The sequence below is a fragment of the Garra rufa genome, chromosome 22 (assembly GCF_049309525.1).
Source record: "Garra rufa chromosome 22, GarRuf1.0, whole genome shotgun sequence".
In the NCBI taxonomy this organism is placed as follows: Eukaryota; Metazoa; Chordata; class Actinopteri; order Cypriniformes; family Cyprinidae; genus Garra; species Garra rufa.
The window spans coordinates 29996013-30016457 of NC_133382.1; the positions used below are offsets into that span (position 1 = coordinate 29996013).

Below are 20445 nucleotides of genomic sequence, written 5' to 3' on the forward strand. Positions count from 1 at the left end.
GCGTGAGCGGAGTCCTCCTTGGTGGTTTATGTAGTAAACCACCGCAGTGCTGTCTGTACGGACCAGCACGTGTTTGTTTCTTAGGTCTGTGAGAAACCTCTTTAGGGTCAGGGATACTGCCAGCATCTCTAAGCGGTTTATGTGCCACGAGAGATGGTGGGCGCTCCATAGGCCTTGGGCTGAGCGGCCACGCATGACCGCCCCCCAACCGGTAAGGGAAGCGTCGGTCGCTAGCGTGATGCGGCGACCAGGCACTCCCAGAACCGGTCCCTGAGAGAGGAACCAGGGTTTCCTCCACATGGCCAAGGCACGTAGGCAACGCCGCGTGACCTTGATCTTGCGGAGTGGGTTTCCCCTCGGGGAGAACCCCCTGGTCCTGAGCCACCACTGCAGTGGTCTCATGTGCAGCAGTCCAAAAGGTATCACGTTGGAAGCGGCTGCCATAAGACCTAACAGTACTTGAAACTGTTTGACAGTGAGTGACTGGCCTAGCTTTACTGCATTCACTGCGGTCAGTATGGAATCGACTCGTGCAGGAGACATGCGTGCCTGCATGGAGATCGAATCCCACACTACGCCTAAGTAAGTGGTCCTCTGTAGTGGAGAAAGCACACTCTTCTTGGCGTTGAGTCTCAACCCTAACTCTTTCATGTGAGCGAGAACAGCACCTCGATGCTGAACCGCTAACTGTTAGTTGAGTATGCGGATGCCCTGGAGTCACAGTGGAGCCAGCGCAGCATCCACACACTTCGTGAAAGTGCGAGGTGAGAGAGCTAGGCCGAAAGGAAGCACTCTGTCTTGGTAAGCCTTGCCCCTGAAAGCGAACCTGAGATACTTCCTGTGCTAAAGAACCAGAAAGTTCACTAAGGGTACCAGCCTCTCGAGACTGGTGTCTGGATTTACTTGAGGAACTAACTCGGAGTCCTGAAACAGCGAACTGGCAGGAAGCGCCGGAATTAGCTCCTCGGAAAACCCCCGCGGGGGTTGCGAACTCTCCAGGGCCGCTACGTTTCCGGGCGGACCAGCTAGAGGATGCTCGCGGGAGATAGCCGCGCCCTGTAACACTGGCAGGGTTAGCTGACTCATCTCCTGAGGGCCACGAAGGGGTCTGAAACCCGCACCTGGAGGTACGGTGCAAACCCCCTCGAGAGGGGCTGCCCTCAACGGCCCTGAACCACAACCGTCAGGGCCGCTTAGCCGAGGACTTCCTTGACTGGAGGACGACCCTCAGGTCAGGCCTCTTCGTCTTGGAAGCCCCCGACTTAGAGCGTTGCTTTCCGGGTCCCCTAGGCTGGGCCGGGGGAGCACGGGCGGCAACGCTCTGTTTTTGTGCCTCTCTATGGGAGCTCGTACACGGCTGAGGCTGCTTCTTAGATGGTGCAGCAGCCTCAGAGGAGAACACGCGGCGAGGAAGGAAAGTTCTGAACGCCGCCGCCTGCTTGCGGGCCTCCTGGTGCCTGGCCACAACGGTATCAACCGAAGCACCAAAGAGGCCAGATGGTTGCAGGGGGGCGTCCAGAAGCGTGACCCTGTCCTTCTCTTTTACGTCGGACAGGGTCAGCCAGAGATGCCTCTCCGCGGCCACCAGGGCTGCCATAGACCGCCCAACAGCACGGGCGGCCTCCTTGGTGGCGCGGAGAGCGAGATCTGCAGTTTTTTGCATCTCTGTGACGCTAACTTCCTCGCCGCTGCTGAACTCCTTCAGCAGGTCAGCCTGGTAGGCTTGCAGGATGCCCATGGTGTGAAGGCAAGACCCTGCTTGACCTGCTGCCGTGTATGCCTTACCCATCAGGCCAGATGTGACTTTAAGGGGCCTGGTGGGTAAGGACGGAGCCTTCAAGGATGATGCCGAGCCGGGTGACAGATAGCCCGCAAGCGTCTGTTCAACCCGTGGCATCGTCCTATAGCCACTCTCCTCTGCCCCCCCCACATTTCCATAATTTTCAGCGGGGGAGAAAAGACGGGAGGAGTATGGCTTTTCCCACGATCTCGCTAGCTCTTGGTGGAGATCGGGGAAGAAGGGAAGGCTCCGTTTTGGAGGTGCTGACTTTGTCCGCAGGAAGCGATCATCTAATCGGCTTCGCTGCGGCTCATGTGATTGCTGTTGTTCTGCGGGCCATGTGATGTGTAATTTGGCTACCGCATTAGTCAGCACCTCTACGAGCTCCTCATAGTGAGGCGAGCGTGATGGCGGTTGTGGTTCCTCTGTAACACTTTCAATGTCAACCTCCTCGGAGGAAGACAAGAGGAACTCGGGGACCTCCTCCCGGGGGGAAGAAACCGCAGCGCGGGCTTCCACATCCAGGAGGAGATCGCTCGATCCGCTGAGTGAGGGCGGAGATAGGGGATCACCCGTCTCCATACCCTCCAGCAGATCGAGCTGCGAGCCCCACGAGTGCAGCCGCCGCTCCGCCTCGGCGGAAGCGGGGCCAGACCCACGGGGCACGCTAGTGAAAGCCCCCTCCTCGAAGAGGGCTTTCCGGGAGCGAAGCAGACGCACCGGCAGGCGTTCACAGTGCTCACAGCCAGCCTTTTCGAGGGCTGACTGTGCATGCTCCGCTCCCAAGCAGACCACGCATAGACTGTGTGTATCCCCACCAACAATGAAGCGTTGGCAGGGAGGGACACACTGTCTATGCGGGCGCTTAACCACCATCAAACTCTTTTTCTTAATAGGTTGTAAAGATGCCATTCTACTCAAATAAAAGTGTGTCAAACTGGACACAAAAACAGCAGAAATGGCAAGACAGACACAGACACAGAGCGCTCTCGCTGAATGACAAAAGCTGCCGCCGGCTTCAAACGCACGTGCTTTATACTTCCTGGTCGGTGACGTCACCGCGCCTGTGACGTCACCCCCGTCATTTCATTGGTTGTTATACACAGTTCAGAGTGCGGCCCGCCAATGGCGTTCCCCATAGCGTTCCTGACGCGGCTCGAGTTCCCGGAAGGGAACCTGTGCAGGTTGGGAGACCCAACTTACAGTAAACTGCTTTAAACTGCCTTTTTCAGCAGGATTGTTGTGGCCAACATTGAAGTCAGCATCTCATATGTGACCCTGGACCACAAAACCAGTCATAAGGTTAAATTTTACAAAACTGAGATATATACATCAAATGAAAGCTCAATAAATAAGATTTCTATTGATGTATGGTTTGTTAGGATAGGACAATATTTGGCCGAGATACATCTATTTGAAAATCTGAAATCTAAGGGTGCAAAAAATCAAAATACTGAGAAAAACACCTTTAAAGTTGTCCAAATTAAGTTCTTAACAATGCATATTACTAATCAAAAATTACATTTTGATAGGTTTACAGTAGGAATTTTACAAAAAATCTTCATGTAACATGATCTTTACTTAATTTCCTAATGATTTTTGACAAAAATCAATAATTTTGACCCATACAATGTATTTTTGGCTATTGCTACAAATATACCCCAGCGACTTAAGACTGGTTTTGTGGTCCAGGGTCACATATGTTCCGTAAATGGTGTAAGAAGCAAACAATCAAATGATTTCAAAACCGAACAGATGAATTAATGTTTACAAACAAACACTTAGCAGTTTCATTTGGTTCTTCTGGCACACTGAAAAAGAGCTGTATTAGATTGGTGTTTTATTCAAGTTGAGGCTAAAAAGTCCTGTTTAAGGGGTAAAAACACCCCATTTTCAAAATATAGGTACAGTTGAGGTCAAAAGTTTACATACACCTTTCAGAATCTGCTAAATGTTAAGTATTTTAACTTTGTCCTGAACACTTAAACTGCCTGCTTTTCTTTAAAAAAAGAACCAAATTCTTTGGTTTTTCAGCATTTTTGTGTATTTGAACCCTTTGCAACAATGACTGTATGATTTTGAGATCCATCCCAGGACAACTAAGCAACTTATATGCAACTATTACAGTAGGTTCAAACGCTCACTGATGCTCCAGAAGGAAACACAATGTATTAAGAGATGGGGTGAAAACTTTTGAACAGAGTGAAGATGTGTACATTTTTCTTATTTTGCCTAAAAATCTTTTTTTATTTATTTTTTTTAGTACTGCCCCTCAGAAGCTACAGAAGATACTTACATGTTTCCCAGAAGAAAAAATAAGTTAAATTTACCCTGATCTTCAAATTCAAAAAGTTTTCACCCCCCGGTTCCTTCTGAAACATCAGTGAGCATTTGAACCTTCTGTAATAGTTGCATAGGAGTCCCTCAGTTGTCCTCAGTGTGAAAAGATGGATCTCAAAATCATACAGTTATTGTCAAAAAGGGCTGAAATACACAAAAATGTGTTTCTGAAAGGTGTATGTAAACTCTTTTACCTCAACTCAAAATTAATTCTTTTATGACAAGTGTGCATTACATTGCATTGAAACAATCCTAAAAAAAATATCAGTTTCCACAGGAAAAATTTATACAACAGCCATTTTCAACATTGATAGTAAGAAATGTTCTTGAGCACCAAATCAGCATATTAGAATGATTTCTAAAGGATCATATTACACTTAAGACTAGAGTAATGGTGCTGAAAATTCTGCTCTGTCCTCAGAGGAATAAATTACATTTTTAATATATGAAAACAGATTTTGAATCATAACAGTATTTCACAATATTACTGTTTGTACTGATCAAATGAATGCAGCCTTGACAAGCATAAGAAACTTCTTTCAAAAATTCCTATTCCAATGTTGCAGCTCACTGGGTTTTGGAACAGAGCCATTAAATACCATATCCTTCTCTACATGCCTTCTTATTTTCTCTGAATATATACAGCCGAATCATTCTGTATGTGATGTGCATTCATGAATTGACCATTATGCAGCACACAGATGCTATTCTGCCTGTTTTACGAGAGCTTGGCTTTACACCCATGATAGCAGCCAAGCTCTTATTGTGAACCCAGGTGATGTTATTGTGTTCCAGTGATGATGTCATTGCTGGAGGCAGTAGAATAAGTGAGGTAATACATAGTATCTCTGATTTACACTTGTCTAAATGGTAACTTTAGTGAAGTGAGACAGACCATGCATAATGCCTGTTTAAAACCCAACGCGACAAATCAGGCTATAAGACAGGCTTGGCATGTTTAGCAATACAGTCACAGGGATGCCAGGTACACAATTATCTTTCTGCCCCTCTCCATTTAAGTGTTTCTTTCTATCTCTCCAGCTCCGGACGGATCTCCCACCATCCTCACTGTCACACCACACACTACAACCTCTGTGCTGATTTGCTGGCAGGTAAGTGGGTGGGATTTTTCGCTTACAGCCGCACTGACTTGATTTTCCATCAACGGTTTGTAATAACAGAGCAGAAGGTATCTTAAACACATATTCTCAAAGTCACCCCTGAATTAGCCTTTCAAAGAAGGGCTGGTTTTAACGTCTTTATCCAGTCAGGTGAAATAAAGGTGAGTGAACTGGTTCCTCCCCCTGAACCAGTTCATTCATGCTTTACTGGGGGGATTTTTCTGATTTTGCTTATTAAACTTAAGCTTAGAATTTGAAAAGTCTGGTTTATACGTTTATACAGAGTAAAGATGTCTTCCCTCTGGCTGTTAGCAACGTACATGTTTACACAATCTCTAAAAACTGTATTCACTGTTGGGGAAAGTTACTTTTAAAAGTAATGAATTACTATATTGAGTTACTCCCTAAAAAAGTAACTGATTACGTTACTTAGTTACTTTTTATGGAAAGTACTTTTGCTTTACTTTTTAAATCTGGGCAGGGCTTGCTTGTTTGTTTTTAATATAAAAAGTTCTGTTTTTGGCGAAAGTAAAAGCCTTTTCACACCAAGCCTCAGGCTTAGAGAAAAGTAAATTCACGTCTGTAATAGACCGCAGAAGAAAAAATGTCAACTCTTCAGCAATAAAAAAAGGGAAAAAAATGTTAGATTATCTTGAGTAATTTTTGCTTATTAGTATGGATGATTTGGTTAATGGAAGGTCTGCAGCAAAGACATTGGTTAATAATTAAGCAATAAGGTACGAGAGCACGGCCTCAAGTACCTTATTGCTTTTATAAAACGGTTACCACACAATAAAAATATTAATATCAAAAATATATATTAATTTATATGTAAATTAGGTTGTACGTTTTCATAAAGTAAAATCATTAACTGCCTTCCGCTGTAAAAAGTAGTCCCTAACTGCTGCAGCTGTGTTTACGTTGCTAAGGGTGGTTGCTAAGGAGGTTCAATGATACACAAAACCGTTGAGTGAAGCGGTCATAGCCGTGCCGTATCATGAATACGACACAGCTGCTGACCAATCAGAATTGAGGAATGGAACTAACCGTTTTATAAAATGGGATTAAATACATAAAGGATATTTGTATTATTTAACATATTTCATTATTGCAGGTTTGCATTGAATTTCACTGTTTTTATTCATTTTGAAGAATAATGTATCTGTTTTTTTTAGTGAGTGAGATTTTTTTTTTTGCATGTTCACATTTATTCTAGTAACATCTTACTCACAATTTCTCTCAACATGGGGACAGGAGAGCTTTTAAAAGTAACTGGCGTTACTTATTTGAAAAATTACTCAGATATTTCCTTGTCAATTAAAAAGTAATGCGTTACTTTACTAGTTACTTGGAATAAGTAATAATATTATGTAACTTGCGTTACTTGTAATGTGTTACCCCCAACACTGACTGTATATGTACTTAATGTGACTCAACCCTATACACAAATCAAATGGCTTAAAAAAGCGTGAAGTGGGCGGGACTATCTTATTTCTGACCAATGGCAGGAAGAGCGATTCTGGCACAGATATTCCACACTTTACCTTTAATGACCTTTAATGATTATCTGTGGTGACATTCACTCAGCTTGTACTGTCTTCCTTAGCCGCCTCCTGAGGAGAAGATTAACGGGATCCTACTGGGCTTCCGAATCCGGTATCGAGAGTTGCTTTATGATCGGCTCAGAAGTTTCAGCGCTCATGCCATCAGCAGCCCTTCAACCAGCTGGGCAGAACTCACATGTGAGCATAAGATATACAGCATCACTAGTGGTGTGCCGTCTCTTTTGATGAGTGACATTTTTCATTACATTACTTCACTTCTCTGTTTTATTTATTTTTATTTATTTTTATTTTGCACCTTAATTTATCTTTAATATTCATTATTATTTGTCTTTTGTAATACCTATGTTTTTATCTTTAAAAATATATTTTGATTAATAACCCAATTCATGCATATGTAATGTACATATGTAAAAAAATATATAATAATAATAAAATATTAAAATATATTAATATTAGTAAAGTATACATATTTAGCCAATACTGCATTTCTCTGTTTTATTTTTTTGATTTTTGATTTATTTATGTTTTGCACCTAACAAAGAATATTAAAATGAATTTATTTTTATTTTTATTCATTATTTTTGTCTTTTGTAATACGTATAATATTTTAATTGATTCGTAGTCCAAATCAAAAATATATTTTAAAATTTGTATATATATATATATATATATATATATATATATATATATATATATGTATATATGTATAGTATGCTATACATATTTGGCAAATACTGCACTTCTCTTTGTTTTATTTAGTTTAGTTTTATTTTATTTTTATTTAAAATTTTGATTTATTTATGTTTTGTTAATTTATTTTTTAATGATTGTCATTATTATTTGTTTTTTATAATAAATAATGTTTTAATTGATTCATAGCCCAAATCATAAATATATATTTGAATTTAATCTCATAATGTTTCTGTTAATTAATATTTTAATTAATTCAGAACCAAAAATAAATATATTTGAAAAAATCTTTAAAGATTATGAAAAATTTAAATAAATGTTCAATTAATCAGTTAATTTATAATAATGCTAATCAAAATAAATAAATAAATAATATTCCTACAAAAACAAAATATCTTCGTTAATGGCTTGTTAGTTCAAAAATATTTTTTTAAATATTTAAGGTAATTTCTCACTCTCATTATTTTCTAATATCTTAATTAATGGTCTGTAAATTTAAAAATCTGCCTGAGTATGATTTTATTAAATCAAGCTTAATTCACTATGAACTATTTTAAAATATTTGAGAAAATAAAAAAAATGTCCAATAATTTAATTTATATTAATATTAATCAAAATGATACAAAAAAACATCTTCATTAATGGCCTGTTAGGGTCATTTTAGTAAACCAAGTATAATTTTATATTCAGTATTAACTATTTTAAAATATTTAAACTTCTCACTCTCATTCTTCGCTAATGTTCTCCTCTTCCTCCACTTCCTCTTCTGCAGCTCCATACAGCATAAGGAACCTAAGCAACCCATCCCTCACTCAGTACGAGTTGGACAGTAAGTCACTTCCTGTTTCTTTTCACAATCTGCTATTTTGTCCTCTTTCTTTCTCCCAATCCATAAAAAATGATATGTGATTGCGTCTAATCCAGTACATGTCAAGGCTTACTTATGGTTGAGAATATGCAGTCTGGATGTTTAGGCTAGCTGCCGTCAGCGTCCCTGTTCTCACCTCATGTCTAGAGTGGTAATGAATTTAAGAGCTGGATCTGGTTAATCTCTGCTGTTAATGTCTGCTGGAAGAGCAGTGTGTAAATTGACTTCAGATAAGCAGACTGACTCATCTTTCAGGCTGGGAGCTGACACAGTTTTCAGGCAAAGCCTGAGTCAAACTTAATGAAACAAAGATGGATGAAAAAGTGGAACATTTAATATAAAATGAATCACATTGTCTGTTTTATGTGCCAACCAAGTACAAAAAAGCTGCCATTTTTGTACTTTTCATAGATCTTACGAAACACAAGCGCTATGAAATCAGAATGAGTGTCTACAATGCTGTTGGTGAGGGACCAACTAGCTCACCACAGGAAGTCTTTGTTGGTGAAGCAGGTAAAAAACTTAATTACCTTTATTATTAAGTTTTTCTTAGACAAACAAAATGGAACAATAATTCACCTCACATCGACTTTCCCTCACAGTTCCCACTGCCCCGCCCCAAAATGTGGTCATCCAATCGGCTACTGCCACGCAGTTTGATGTGACATGGGACCCGCCTCCGCTGGAGACCCAGAATGGAGATATTCAGGGTTATAAGGTCAGATTCTGAAAAATAAAGTGAAAAATACTTTTAGTGTGACTCCCATGTTTATTTTCTGATGTTCAGTTGTTGATCTTCCGTGACTCATGAGTTTTTCTGATTTATTTAGTTTACTGTCTGCTTACATTAAAACAAAATTCTTGTGTAGTTTCTGTGGAAAAATCAGTGTCAGTAATTTGCTCTTGTAAACTACTGCCTGAATTTGATAGATAGATAGATAGATAGATAGATAGATAGATAGATAGATAGATAGATAGGTAGATAGGTAGATAGGTAGATTGAACGATAGATTGAACGATAGATAGAACGATAGATAGATAGATAGATAGATAGATAGATAGATAGATAGATAGATAGATAGATAGATAGATAGATTGCACGATAGATTGAACAGTAGATTGAACGATAGATTGAATTATAGATAGATAGATAGATAGATAGATAGATAGATAGATAGATAGATAGATAGATAGATAGATAGATAGATAGATAGATAGATAGATAGATAGATTGCACGATAGATTGAACAGTAGATTGAACGATAGATTGAATTATAGAATGATAAATAGATTAGATAGATAGATAGATAGATAGATAGATAGATAGATAGATAGATAGATAGATAGATAGATAGATAGATAGATAGATAGATAGATAGATAGATAGATAGATGGATGGATGGATGGATGGATGGACGGACGGACAGACAGACAGATAAGTAGAGCGATAGATAGATTGAACGATAGATTGAACAGTAGATTGAATGATAGATAGAACGATAGACTGAATTATAGAATGATAGATAGATAGATAGAACAATAGATAGATAGATGGATGGATGGATGGATGGATGGATGGATGGATGGATGGATGGATGGACGGACGGACAGACAGACAGACAGATAAGTAGAGCGATAGATAGATTGAACGATAGATTGAACAGTAGATTGAATGATAGATAGAACGATAGACTGAATTATAGAATGATAGATAGATAGATAGATAGATAGATAGATAGAACAATAGATAGATAGATAGATGGATGGATGGATGGATGGATGGACGGACAGACAGACAGACAGACAGATAAGTAGAGCGATAGATTGAACAATAAATTGAACGATAGATTGAATGATAGATTGATAGATAGATAGATAGATAGATAGATAGATAGATAGATAGATAGATAGATAGATAGATAGATAGATAGATAGATAGATAGATAGATAGATAGATAGATAGACGAACAGATAAGTAGAGCGATAGATAGATAGATAGATAGATAGATAGATAGATAGATAGATAGATAGATAGATAGATAGATAGATAGATAGATAGATAGATAGATAGATAGATAGATAGATAGATAGATAGATAGATAGACAGACGGATGGACGAACAGATAAGTAGAGCGATAGATAGATAGATAGATAGATAGATAGATAGATAGATAGATAGATAGATAGATAGATAGATAGATAGATAGATAGATAGATAGACGGATGGACGAACAGATAAGTAGAGCGATAGATAGATGGATGGATGGATGGATTGATGGATGGATGGATGGATGGATGGATGGATGGATGGATGGATGGATGGATGGATGGATGGATGGACGGACGGACGGACAGATAAGTAGAGCGATAGATAGATAGATAAATAGATAGATAGATAGATAGATAGATAGATAGATAGATAGATAGATAGATAGATAGATAGATAGATAGATAGATAGATAGATAGATAGATAGATGGATGGATGGATGGATGGATGGATGGATGGATGGATGGATAGACAAGTATAGCGTGTACTAAGACAGTGTACTAACTCTTAAAAATAAATGATGAGATTTTGAAAATGTTTCCAAGACCTTTATAATCTGACCTTCACATAACAAAAAGAAAAAAAGAAGAAAAGTTTCTGTTTATTTTATTAGAAGTCAACTTCTGGGACATAAAAGTGCTTGAAGCTAAAGAAACGCCTAAAACAGTCATGCAGAGCAATAATACGACTGTGACCTATTGTTTTCTCACAGATTTTCTTTTGGGAATATCAGCGGAAAAACGAGACAGAGAAACTGCGGACTCTCTTCCTGCCAGAGGGAGGGGTGAAGCTCAAAAATCTAACTGGCTACACCACCTACATGATCAGTGTTGCTGCTTTCAACGCAGCCGGTGATGGCCCACGCAGCACACCGACCAGAGGAAGAACCCAACAAGCTGGTGAGGAAACTCTAGACAGTTCTGTCCTTATCTGTCTTGCCCTGGACCTTAATGTGTATCACAATCATTCAGTCTCGTATTAAGACTTGCATGGCTCTATACTAAAATATGTAATAGAAACCTATGAAAGATTTACGTTATTTAAAAAATCCACATTGTTTTATGCATATTTTGTACTGTGGGGGGTGCCAATATTTCAATGACGTAAAATAGTTTTGCTCTGTGAGCTACTGCCGTTACCTGTTGCTGTTTTTACCGCAACATAACTTAAATATAATACACAAATAAAATATTGATTCGAAGTCACATTGTGCAGTATTTGGTAGTAATTTTCAGTCAAAGTGCAACAAAATAAGCGATGTAAGTCTTCACAGCCTTCTAGTGATAAGAAGAGGAGAAAAGAATGGGAACATGTCTGTGGATGAATAAAACTTCCTAAAGACCTGCGTCTTTGTTCTCTCCACTTTAGTTCTGATGCCTTTGAGGCTTTAGGTAGATCACAGCTACTGAAAGAGTTTACGGGTTACATGGGTTTTCTACTACATATTTTAGTAAGAGACATTATTTACATTATATTAAGCATTCTTGGTTACTTTCAGTAACTAAATCCAAACTAACACAGGCGTAAAAATGCATCTTATTTTATAGTAAACACATGGGCAGGCAAGTCAGGAGTTTTCTAATGATGGAAACTATTATTCAAATGATTTCATTATTTATGTGTCCAAGACCTTCTGGAATGTGAACCGCTGCTGAAATCCGGCCAAAAAATATCAAGAACTCAACAAGTTATCCTTTGCTTCTAATCAGTAAATCTGCTATCTGCATTTGTTTGTGTGTATAGGGTTCAGTCTGATGAAGCAGAGTAATTTCTGCCTTATTCAGCCTTGTGGTTTTCATTCGGCGTGCCTGTGAGTTGGCTCACGGCTCAGAGCGTCTGTGGGACACAGTCTCTAGATTGTTCTCTCTTTTTCTGGATGAGATGTTTCCCTGGAGTCTGCATGAAATATGCTTTTCATTCGATTGCCACAGAAGTGACCGTATTTGTCAACTGATATTATAAAGTTGGTCGTGTTTAGCTTCAGTGTCAAAATTAGTTGATGGATGAAATAGCTTTTCAGACTGTTTTGTCATGTGTGGGTTTTTTTTTTTTTTTTTTTGCACTCTCTGTGCTAATAAAATTCAAGAAGGGGAAAGACGAGGAGCCAAGTAACGTGTCTACACATTTCATATGAGTAAATATGAAACAAATATTTTGAAGCCTTAAAATTGAATGGAATGGAAACTTTTTCTTATGAAGAAAAGATGGTGTGACAAATACGACAAAAGTGTATAATCTGATTCTCAAGTGAATGATTCTTCTGAACTGGTTCTTTTTAAGAAGGGCCGTTCTGTGTCAAATCCACCAAATTTAAAAAACTTTAGTTGGAGGAAAATAGAGGGAATAGAGGGAAAAAGGATACAATTCTAATTTCAACATTATTTCTTTTTCAGACATCGATCTTTAAATAAAATAATTATCAGCTGTACACAAAGTGACCAACATTTGGTTTTCGACCACTGAAAATGGATAATATTGAACAAATTTGGATGTGGAGCCTCATTGAGATCCTCATATCTCTGTGACTGAATAATGTAGGGCCTTGAAATGTAAGATTCCAAAAGAAAAGTTTATTAACAACCAGAATCTAAAATCATATTGCAATACCTTTAATACTTCTTGAGTCATAGGCATGCAAACTTTGGAAAAAGACTATTTATGGCACTCAGACAGGTATATTTAATGCAGTTGTCTTGACAGAAGGAAACAAGATACATCTCTAGTTTCAACATTATTTGTTCTTCAGACATTCCTCTTTAAAAAAAGAAGTATCATATTTTTGTAGGCTGACCCACATTTGTTTTTTGACCACTGAAAGTGTGTATTTTCACTATTTAATTCTGGAGCCATATTGAAATCCCAATATCACTGGAACCAAATCTCACAGAGCATTAAAAATAAAGATACCAAGAGGAAAGTTTGCTAAGACCCAAAATCTAAAGGTGCATTAAGATATCTTTAATACTTCTTGAGTCGTAGGCACGCAAACTTTGGAAAAAGATTATTTATCGCACTCAGACAGGTATGTTTAATGGAGTTGTCTTGACAGAAGGAAACTAGATACATCTCTAGTTTGAACATTATTTGTTCTTCAGACATTCCCCTATTTAAAAAAAAAAAAAAAAAATTCTAAACTGACCCACATTTGTTTTTTGACAACTGAAAATGTATATTTTAACAATTTACTCCTGGAGCCATATTGAAATCCCAATATCACTGGAACTAAATCTCATAGGGCATTAAAACTAAAGATCTCAAAAGGAAAGTTTGTTAAGACCCAATATCTAAAATGGCATTAATATATCTTTAATACTTCTTGAATTACAGGCATTCAAATTTTTGAGAAAAACTTGAAAAGTGCTGTTTCCCCATTTTTGAATGGTCACCATTGGCATATAATGCAACAAAGATTGCTAAAGTTTACTAACGGACCTACCAATCTCTGTGTAAAAATAACATTATTATGCTGACATCTTTCTGAAGTTATTGTTACCCCCCCTGTAGTTTGACTCTGAATCTCAGGTGAAAATTGCCATTTTGACCTACAAAATAGTGGATTACTCAGTAAATATTCATACATGGCATTTAATATGTTGGCTCATCACTATACATGTCTATCTTTCTTCAGAAAAAATATTAGCAAAATCAAAAAACAAGAATAAGGGAAAAAGACTCATCGGTTTTAATCAAGCTAACAAATTAGCTTTTGTAACATCAGAGCATTTAATGAATTAAAACTTGCTGACTGGATTTGGAGTTTTGTTGGATGGTTCAATTAAAAACATTAAAATAGGTTGCGAAAAATTGTTTAGCATGCAGTTAAAACCATTTATTGTGTGTGGTTGAAGTACTGCTGACATACTAAAGAGGATTGTTTTTGCTTGTGGTTGCAACCACATATAATAACTTGACAGTTATTGTTGATATCATGAATTACTCTTCCAAAAAACACTTTGACTGGCATTAAATGGTTTTGTCTCCAGCTGTGGAGCTGAAACACAAAGCGGAGGCAGTACAATAAATCAGCAAGAGGCTGACAATCTTCTCACAAGCTGTGTCTGTCCTCCTCTTCTTCGTCTAAAAAGATTTGTCTCTATATTATGTCTGCTCTTTTTTCGTTTTCCCCCCAGAGATAGAAACAGGCACAGAATGACAGGTAATTTTGTTGTAGCTGTTTTTTGTTCCAAGAAGGGTTTAAAGTCTCAATTCCAGGAAAGGGAGACATTTAAGCCATCGAGACTGTCTGTCGTGGTCTATTCTGATTAGCACGTTTTCTCTTTCAGCTCCCAGCGCTCCCAGTTTCATCCATTTCAGTGAGCTCACCACCACCTCTGTCAACGTGTCGTGGGGCGAGCCTGTCTTCCCTAACGGCATCATTGAGGGTTACAGACTTATCTACGAGCCCTGCATGCCTGTTGATGGTCAGTGCTATTCTTGTTTCTCAGATTTTGTGTATAACTCAACACCTTTAGCTTCAGAGTAGTTGCTTTTTCTAACACCTTACTAGCATTGACCAGATAACTGATTTTACTGATGTAGTACATTAATAATAAAACACACAGACAATAGAGTGTGTGTGTGTGTGTGTGTGTGTGTGTGTGTGTGTGTGTGTGTGTGTGTGTGTGTGTGTGTGTGTGTGTGTGTGTGTGTGTGTGTGTGCCTGTGTTTATTTTTAAGCAGGGGTGTTGGGCCCACGAAGACACTTTCCTTCCAGAATTGTGCTAACATCAAATTGTGAATATTATAATGAGTCAGGGTCCACAATTAACATTTGCCACAACAATCCATTAAATTAATTAATTAAAAAGTTACAGTCCATTAATATTTTAACTGCCTGTATTTTGAAAACTGTATTTTGCATTATATTATCTTAAAAAATATTTCTGCTTTTGAATAATTTAGCTTTTATGTAAAACATTTAGCTGTTTTTCCTTACTTAATTATGATAAAGAGCACATAATTTTGTGGTAACACTTACATTTGTAGACTATTGTAGTATTTATTAATATTTTAAATTATCTTTCTGTATTTTTGGTTTTAATTTTAATTTAGTTTTAGTTATTTTGTTATATGCTTTTGTCATTTTGTTTAAAATTTCTATTTATCTTTATTTAATTTTGTTGAATTGAATTTTAAATCACAATTTTGTTTAATTTTAGTTGTCATTTTTAAGTTGGATTTTTTTCCAATATTTATTTTATATTTTATATTATTTTAATATTTATTTTATATTAGCTGTATTTCAATAAAAAAAACTCATTTTTATTGTTTTTGTAATTTTTATTGTCATTTCAATTTAATTTTTTAGTTAATTTAGTTAATTTCAATGATTTAATTTATAATTTAAGACTTTATCCAATATTAATATTTTATATGAGCTTTATTTCAATTTAAAACATGATTAGTTTTAGTTAACATTGACAAAGATAAACGATTCTCTGTTAAAACTGCACCTGTCACAACTCCTTTTTTATTATTGTCATTTTTATTGTTGTTTTCATTCGTTTTTTATCTTTATGTAATTTTGTATATATATTTTTTATTACATTTTAGTATTAATTTGAGGTAATTTGGTAATTAATTAATTATTTTTTAAGTTAAACCTTTTTATCTAATATTTATATTTTATATTAGCTTTATTTAAAATTAATAAATTTAATATTAAATTTAAATTTAATTTAATTAAATTTAATAGTTAATTAACATTAACAAAAAAACTATTGTCTGTTGAAACAGCACCTGTCACAACTTATGCTTATTGTTTTTTATTATTTTTATTGTCATTTTGATTAGTTATTGTTTAATAGTTCTATCTACCTTTGTTTAATTGCTTTTTTAAATAACATTTTATTTTAATTTTAGTTAATTTAGTTAAATTTTTAATGTAATATTTATATTTTATATTAGCTTAATTTCAGTTTTAAAAAATATTTTAATAGGTTTAGGTAACATTAACAAAGATAAACTATTCTCTGCTTGGTTTCGATATATGGAGTTTTGGAGAAAACTTCACGAGTTCAGTGTTCAAACTACTGATTATAATACAGTATATTCACTTTGGAAAGTTATTAGAAAAATGTATGATGTGCATCAAATTATCATTCTTTTAACTCAAATTAAACACTACACAAATAATACAGTTACTTAAATTATAAAAAAAAAAAAAAAAAATCCTAATAAAATTACCAGCCAAATTCGTATAAACTGTCCAAAGCCGTTTTGCTCACATTTGGCAAATGAGTGTTAATTTTGGACCTTGCGATCATTATTCAGGGGCCAACAATATTGCTGAAATGAGATCTACACCCACGTGTGAGTGTGTGTTGAGCTCCTGTTGCCTGAACTAAAAGTAGTGTGTCTGTCTAGAGTCCTCAGTGGCCTGTGTCGACTGTCTTCACTCCCCCTCCCCCCCAGGCGTCAGTAAGATCGTGACGGTGGACGTGAAGGGGAACGCCCCCCTGTGGCTGAAAATCAAAGACCTGGCGGATGGTGTCACGTACAACTTCCGCATTCGTGCTAAAACCTTCACCTACGGTCCAGAGGTGGAGGCCAACATCACCACAGGACCTGGAGAAGGTCTGTCTGCATGCATTCTCCATGCATCCATACAATTTCAGCTAGTCAGCTTCAGCAAGTTCATGTAACCCCATTGCTTCTTTGTGATCAGGAGCCCCGGGCCCTCCCGGTGAGCCCTTCATCTCTCGATATGGCTCCGCCCTCACCATCCACTGGACCAATGGGGATCCTGGGCGAGCACCTATCACCCGCTATGTTATTGAGGCCAGACCCTCAGGTGAGATCACACACAAATCACTCCTTTGCTTTTATAACTTGCATTTGGAATGCAACTCAAACCAACCATTTGCAGAGAAGTTTGGTGCTTTAACAGTTGAAAATTAAAGGGATAGTTCATCCACAAATGAAAATTCTGTCATTTATTGCTCACCCTTATGTTGTTTCAAACCTGTAAGTCCTTGGTTCATCTTAAGAACGCAAATTAAGATATTTTTAATGAAATCCAAGAGCATTCTGACCAGCAACGCAACTGCTACGTTCAAGGCTCAGAAAGGTAGTAAGGGCATTGTTAAAATAGTTCATGTGACATCAATGGTTCAACCATAATGTTATGTCATAAAGCTATGAGAGCCAAATTTGGTGAAAATCAGACCATTAACCTAGGAGGAGTTCAAAAAAGTAGGTTTTCAACATAAATTAAAGAGGCGGACAGATTGTTGATGAAAATTGATATCTATGTTCTCAGCATGACCCCAAACTTCGTATGTACCATTGTCACCTCACACTGATTACTCCACATCAACTTGGTAACTGCGCCACCCTTTGGTCAAAAGTGATAAAACATTTAATAACCATTAATAATGAAATTTACAAAAATGCTTATAACTTTTCATTACATTAGCCTATAGTGATTAAACTATTTCTCTCAAAATATTTCTTGGGTCATGCCAAGAACATTGATATTAATTTTGCCATAGTCGACCGAAGGTCCTGGCCGCCATTTTAATTTATTTTGAAAACCTACTTTTTTGAACTCCTCCTAGACTGTTTGTCTGATTTTCACCAAATTTGGCTCAGATCATCTTCAGACCATGCTGGCAAAAAGTTTTGGATTTCGTGTCGATATACAAAATGGTTGTCATTTAATGCATGAATGAATTTGCTGGAATGATGGCAAACTGCATCTGAGACTATCTCTGCAAAGCTTTGACAAATTGACGCCAAACTGTCACCTCAGGCTGACCACTCAACATCAATTTAGTAACAGTGCCACCTATTGGTTTGGTCAAAAGTGATAAACCTCCAATAATGTTATCACTTGGGTCATGCCGAGAACAGAGATGCCAATTTTGCCATAGTTGGCCGAACTTTCTGAGATTTTTATTTTTGTTAAAAACCTGCTTTTTCAAACTCCTTCTAGACTGTTGGTCTGATTTTCACCAAAATTGAGTCAGATCAACTTCAGACTTTGCTGACAAAACTTGGGATTTTGTGTTGATAGACAAAAAAATGTTTCTGCCAGACTGCATTTTTGATAAATTGACACCAAACTTTGTGCTATTGTTACCTCACACAGAACACACCACATCGATTTAATCATGAAATCACATTAATAGAGGTTTTTATGATATTTCAGCCATTTGGCCAAAATCATCTTAAAATGGCTTCGGTTAGTAGGGTTTTTGTTTGCTTGTTTGTTTGTTTGGTTGGTTTTTAATCACATTTGATCAGTTTTTATCAGAAAGATAGATGTTATATTTTTTCCCTTAACTGTGCAGCCTTCTATAAAGTCTTGGTAATCATTCAGAAAAAAGCTGACTTGAACTCAATTTGCAGCGTGTCCCGTTTCCACTCCCCATCTAGCTACCCATAAAAAGTGACTAAAATAAAACACAAATAGATATTGAACAGAAATTTGCTATACTTAATTCAGTATGTTTTAATTTACAGTGAAAAACAGTTCAATATTTTCTGATTTAGAAGAGCAAACTGACTTGTTTTCAAGAAAATAAGTAAACCCACATCAAGCATGCAGCATCTCTGACTTTAAGGCCTACGCTTAGCAGCAGATTCATTCAACCAAACTCCTAGATACAAATTCTCCCAAACAATGAGAGCAATTCCATATGCCTCAGTCAAAGAAAAAGATGCTGACGGCAGCTTGAGTCCGACGAGGGAGATATATTGATGTGAGCGCTCCAATTGAGACAAAGCAGATCAGATTTCCTCAGTAAAAAAGGAGAAACCGTGCTCGAATGAGAGAAAACAGTGAGTTCTGGGGAGGAGCAGATGGGATTGATTTAAAGAAATTGTGTTTCTGTGTTAAAGACCCATGCATTAGTGTGATGTGTGCCAGGCCGTCTTTACATGCCGTTCATGAAGTGGAATATTATTTTCACTCTTTGCCCTGAAGATCTCACCCTGTAATTTCTCTAGCAGGTCTGGCACATGACATCAGCTTTACATTTTCTCTTTCTTTGCACTGCTTCTGAACGCACTTGGGGTTTTGGTAGCACATTAAACACATTAGACAAAGCTGGAATGACATTGTGATGAAGTTTTATTTGATGAAGTCTGACCTCTGAATTATTAGCTCTTGACAGTTGCTGGCAGTGCATTCTTAAAGGCACAGTATGTCTAAGTAGTATGTATAGTATATTTTTCTTTCTCAAAAAATGTTCCAGATGAAGGCTTGTGGGACATCCTAATAAAGGACATTCCCAAGGAAGTGACGTCATACACCTTCAACATGGATATCTTGAAACAGGGAGTCAGCTATGACTTCCGGGTCATCGGGGTGAATGATTATGGCTATGGGTCTCCAAGCCAGCCATCACCGTCTATATCAGGTTAGTTCAAACCCTCTAAGATAGAAAAAGTGAAGATCAATCTGAAACCACATTAAAGTTGATTCTTCTAATGTAATATGCATTTATTTTTAATTCCAGCACAAAAAGTGGCTCCGTTCTATGAGGAATGGTGGTTTCTGGTTGTGGTGGCTCTGGTCGGCCTCATTTTCATCCTGCTTCTAGTTTTCATCCTCATCATCAGAGGACAGAGCAAGAAATACGCCAAGAAATCTGACTCAAGTATGTGACTATCTATCTGTCTGTCTATCTATCTGTCTATCTATCTATCTGTCTCTCTATCTATCTGTCTCTCTATCTATCTATCTATCTATCTATCTATCTATCTATCTATCTATCTATCTATCTATCTATCTATCTATCTATCTATCTATCTATCTATCTGTCTATCTATCTGTCTATCTATCTATCTATCTATCTATCTATCTATCTATCTATCTATCTGTCTGTCTGTCTGTCTATCTATCTGTCTATCTATCTATCTATCTATCTATCTGTCTATCTGTCTATCTATCTATCTATCTATCTATCTATCTATCTATCTATCTATCTGTCTATCTGTCTGTCTATCTATCTATCTATATCTATCTGTCTATCTGTCTGTCTGTCAATCTATAACTAGCTATATATCTGTCATTCTATCATTCTGT

At 37.3% G+C, this 20445-nt stretch overlaps 1 protein-coding gene across 1 annotated transcript in view; it reads left to right on the forward strand.

Annotated features, from left to right (window-relative positions):
• The window catches only part of LOC141298428 (protein sidekick-2-like), an 80167-nt gene that overhangs the window by 23738 nt on the left and 35984 nt on the right, over positions 1-20445 (forward strand). The window contains 11 exon segments of the mRNA XM_073828951.1: positions 5162-5232; positions 6848-6983; positions 8269-8325; positions 8776-8877; positions 8967-9082; positions 11125-11311; positions 14696-14833; positions 16827-16988; positions 17080-17205; positions 19613-19777; positions 19877-20017. Of these exon segments, the coding sequence (XP_073685052.1) occupies positions 5162-5232; positions 6848-6983; positions 8269-8325; positions 8776-8877; positions 8967-9082; positions 11125-11311; positions 14696-14833; positions 16827-16988; positions 17080-17205; positions 19613-19777; positions 19877-20017 (1401 nt within the window).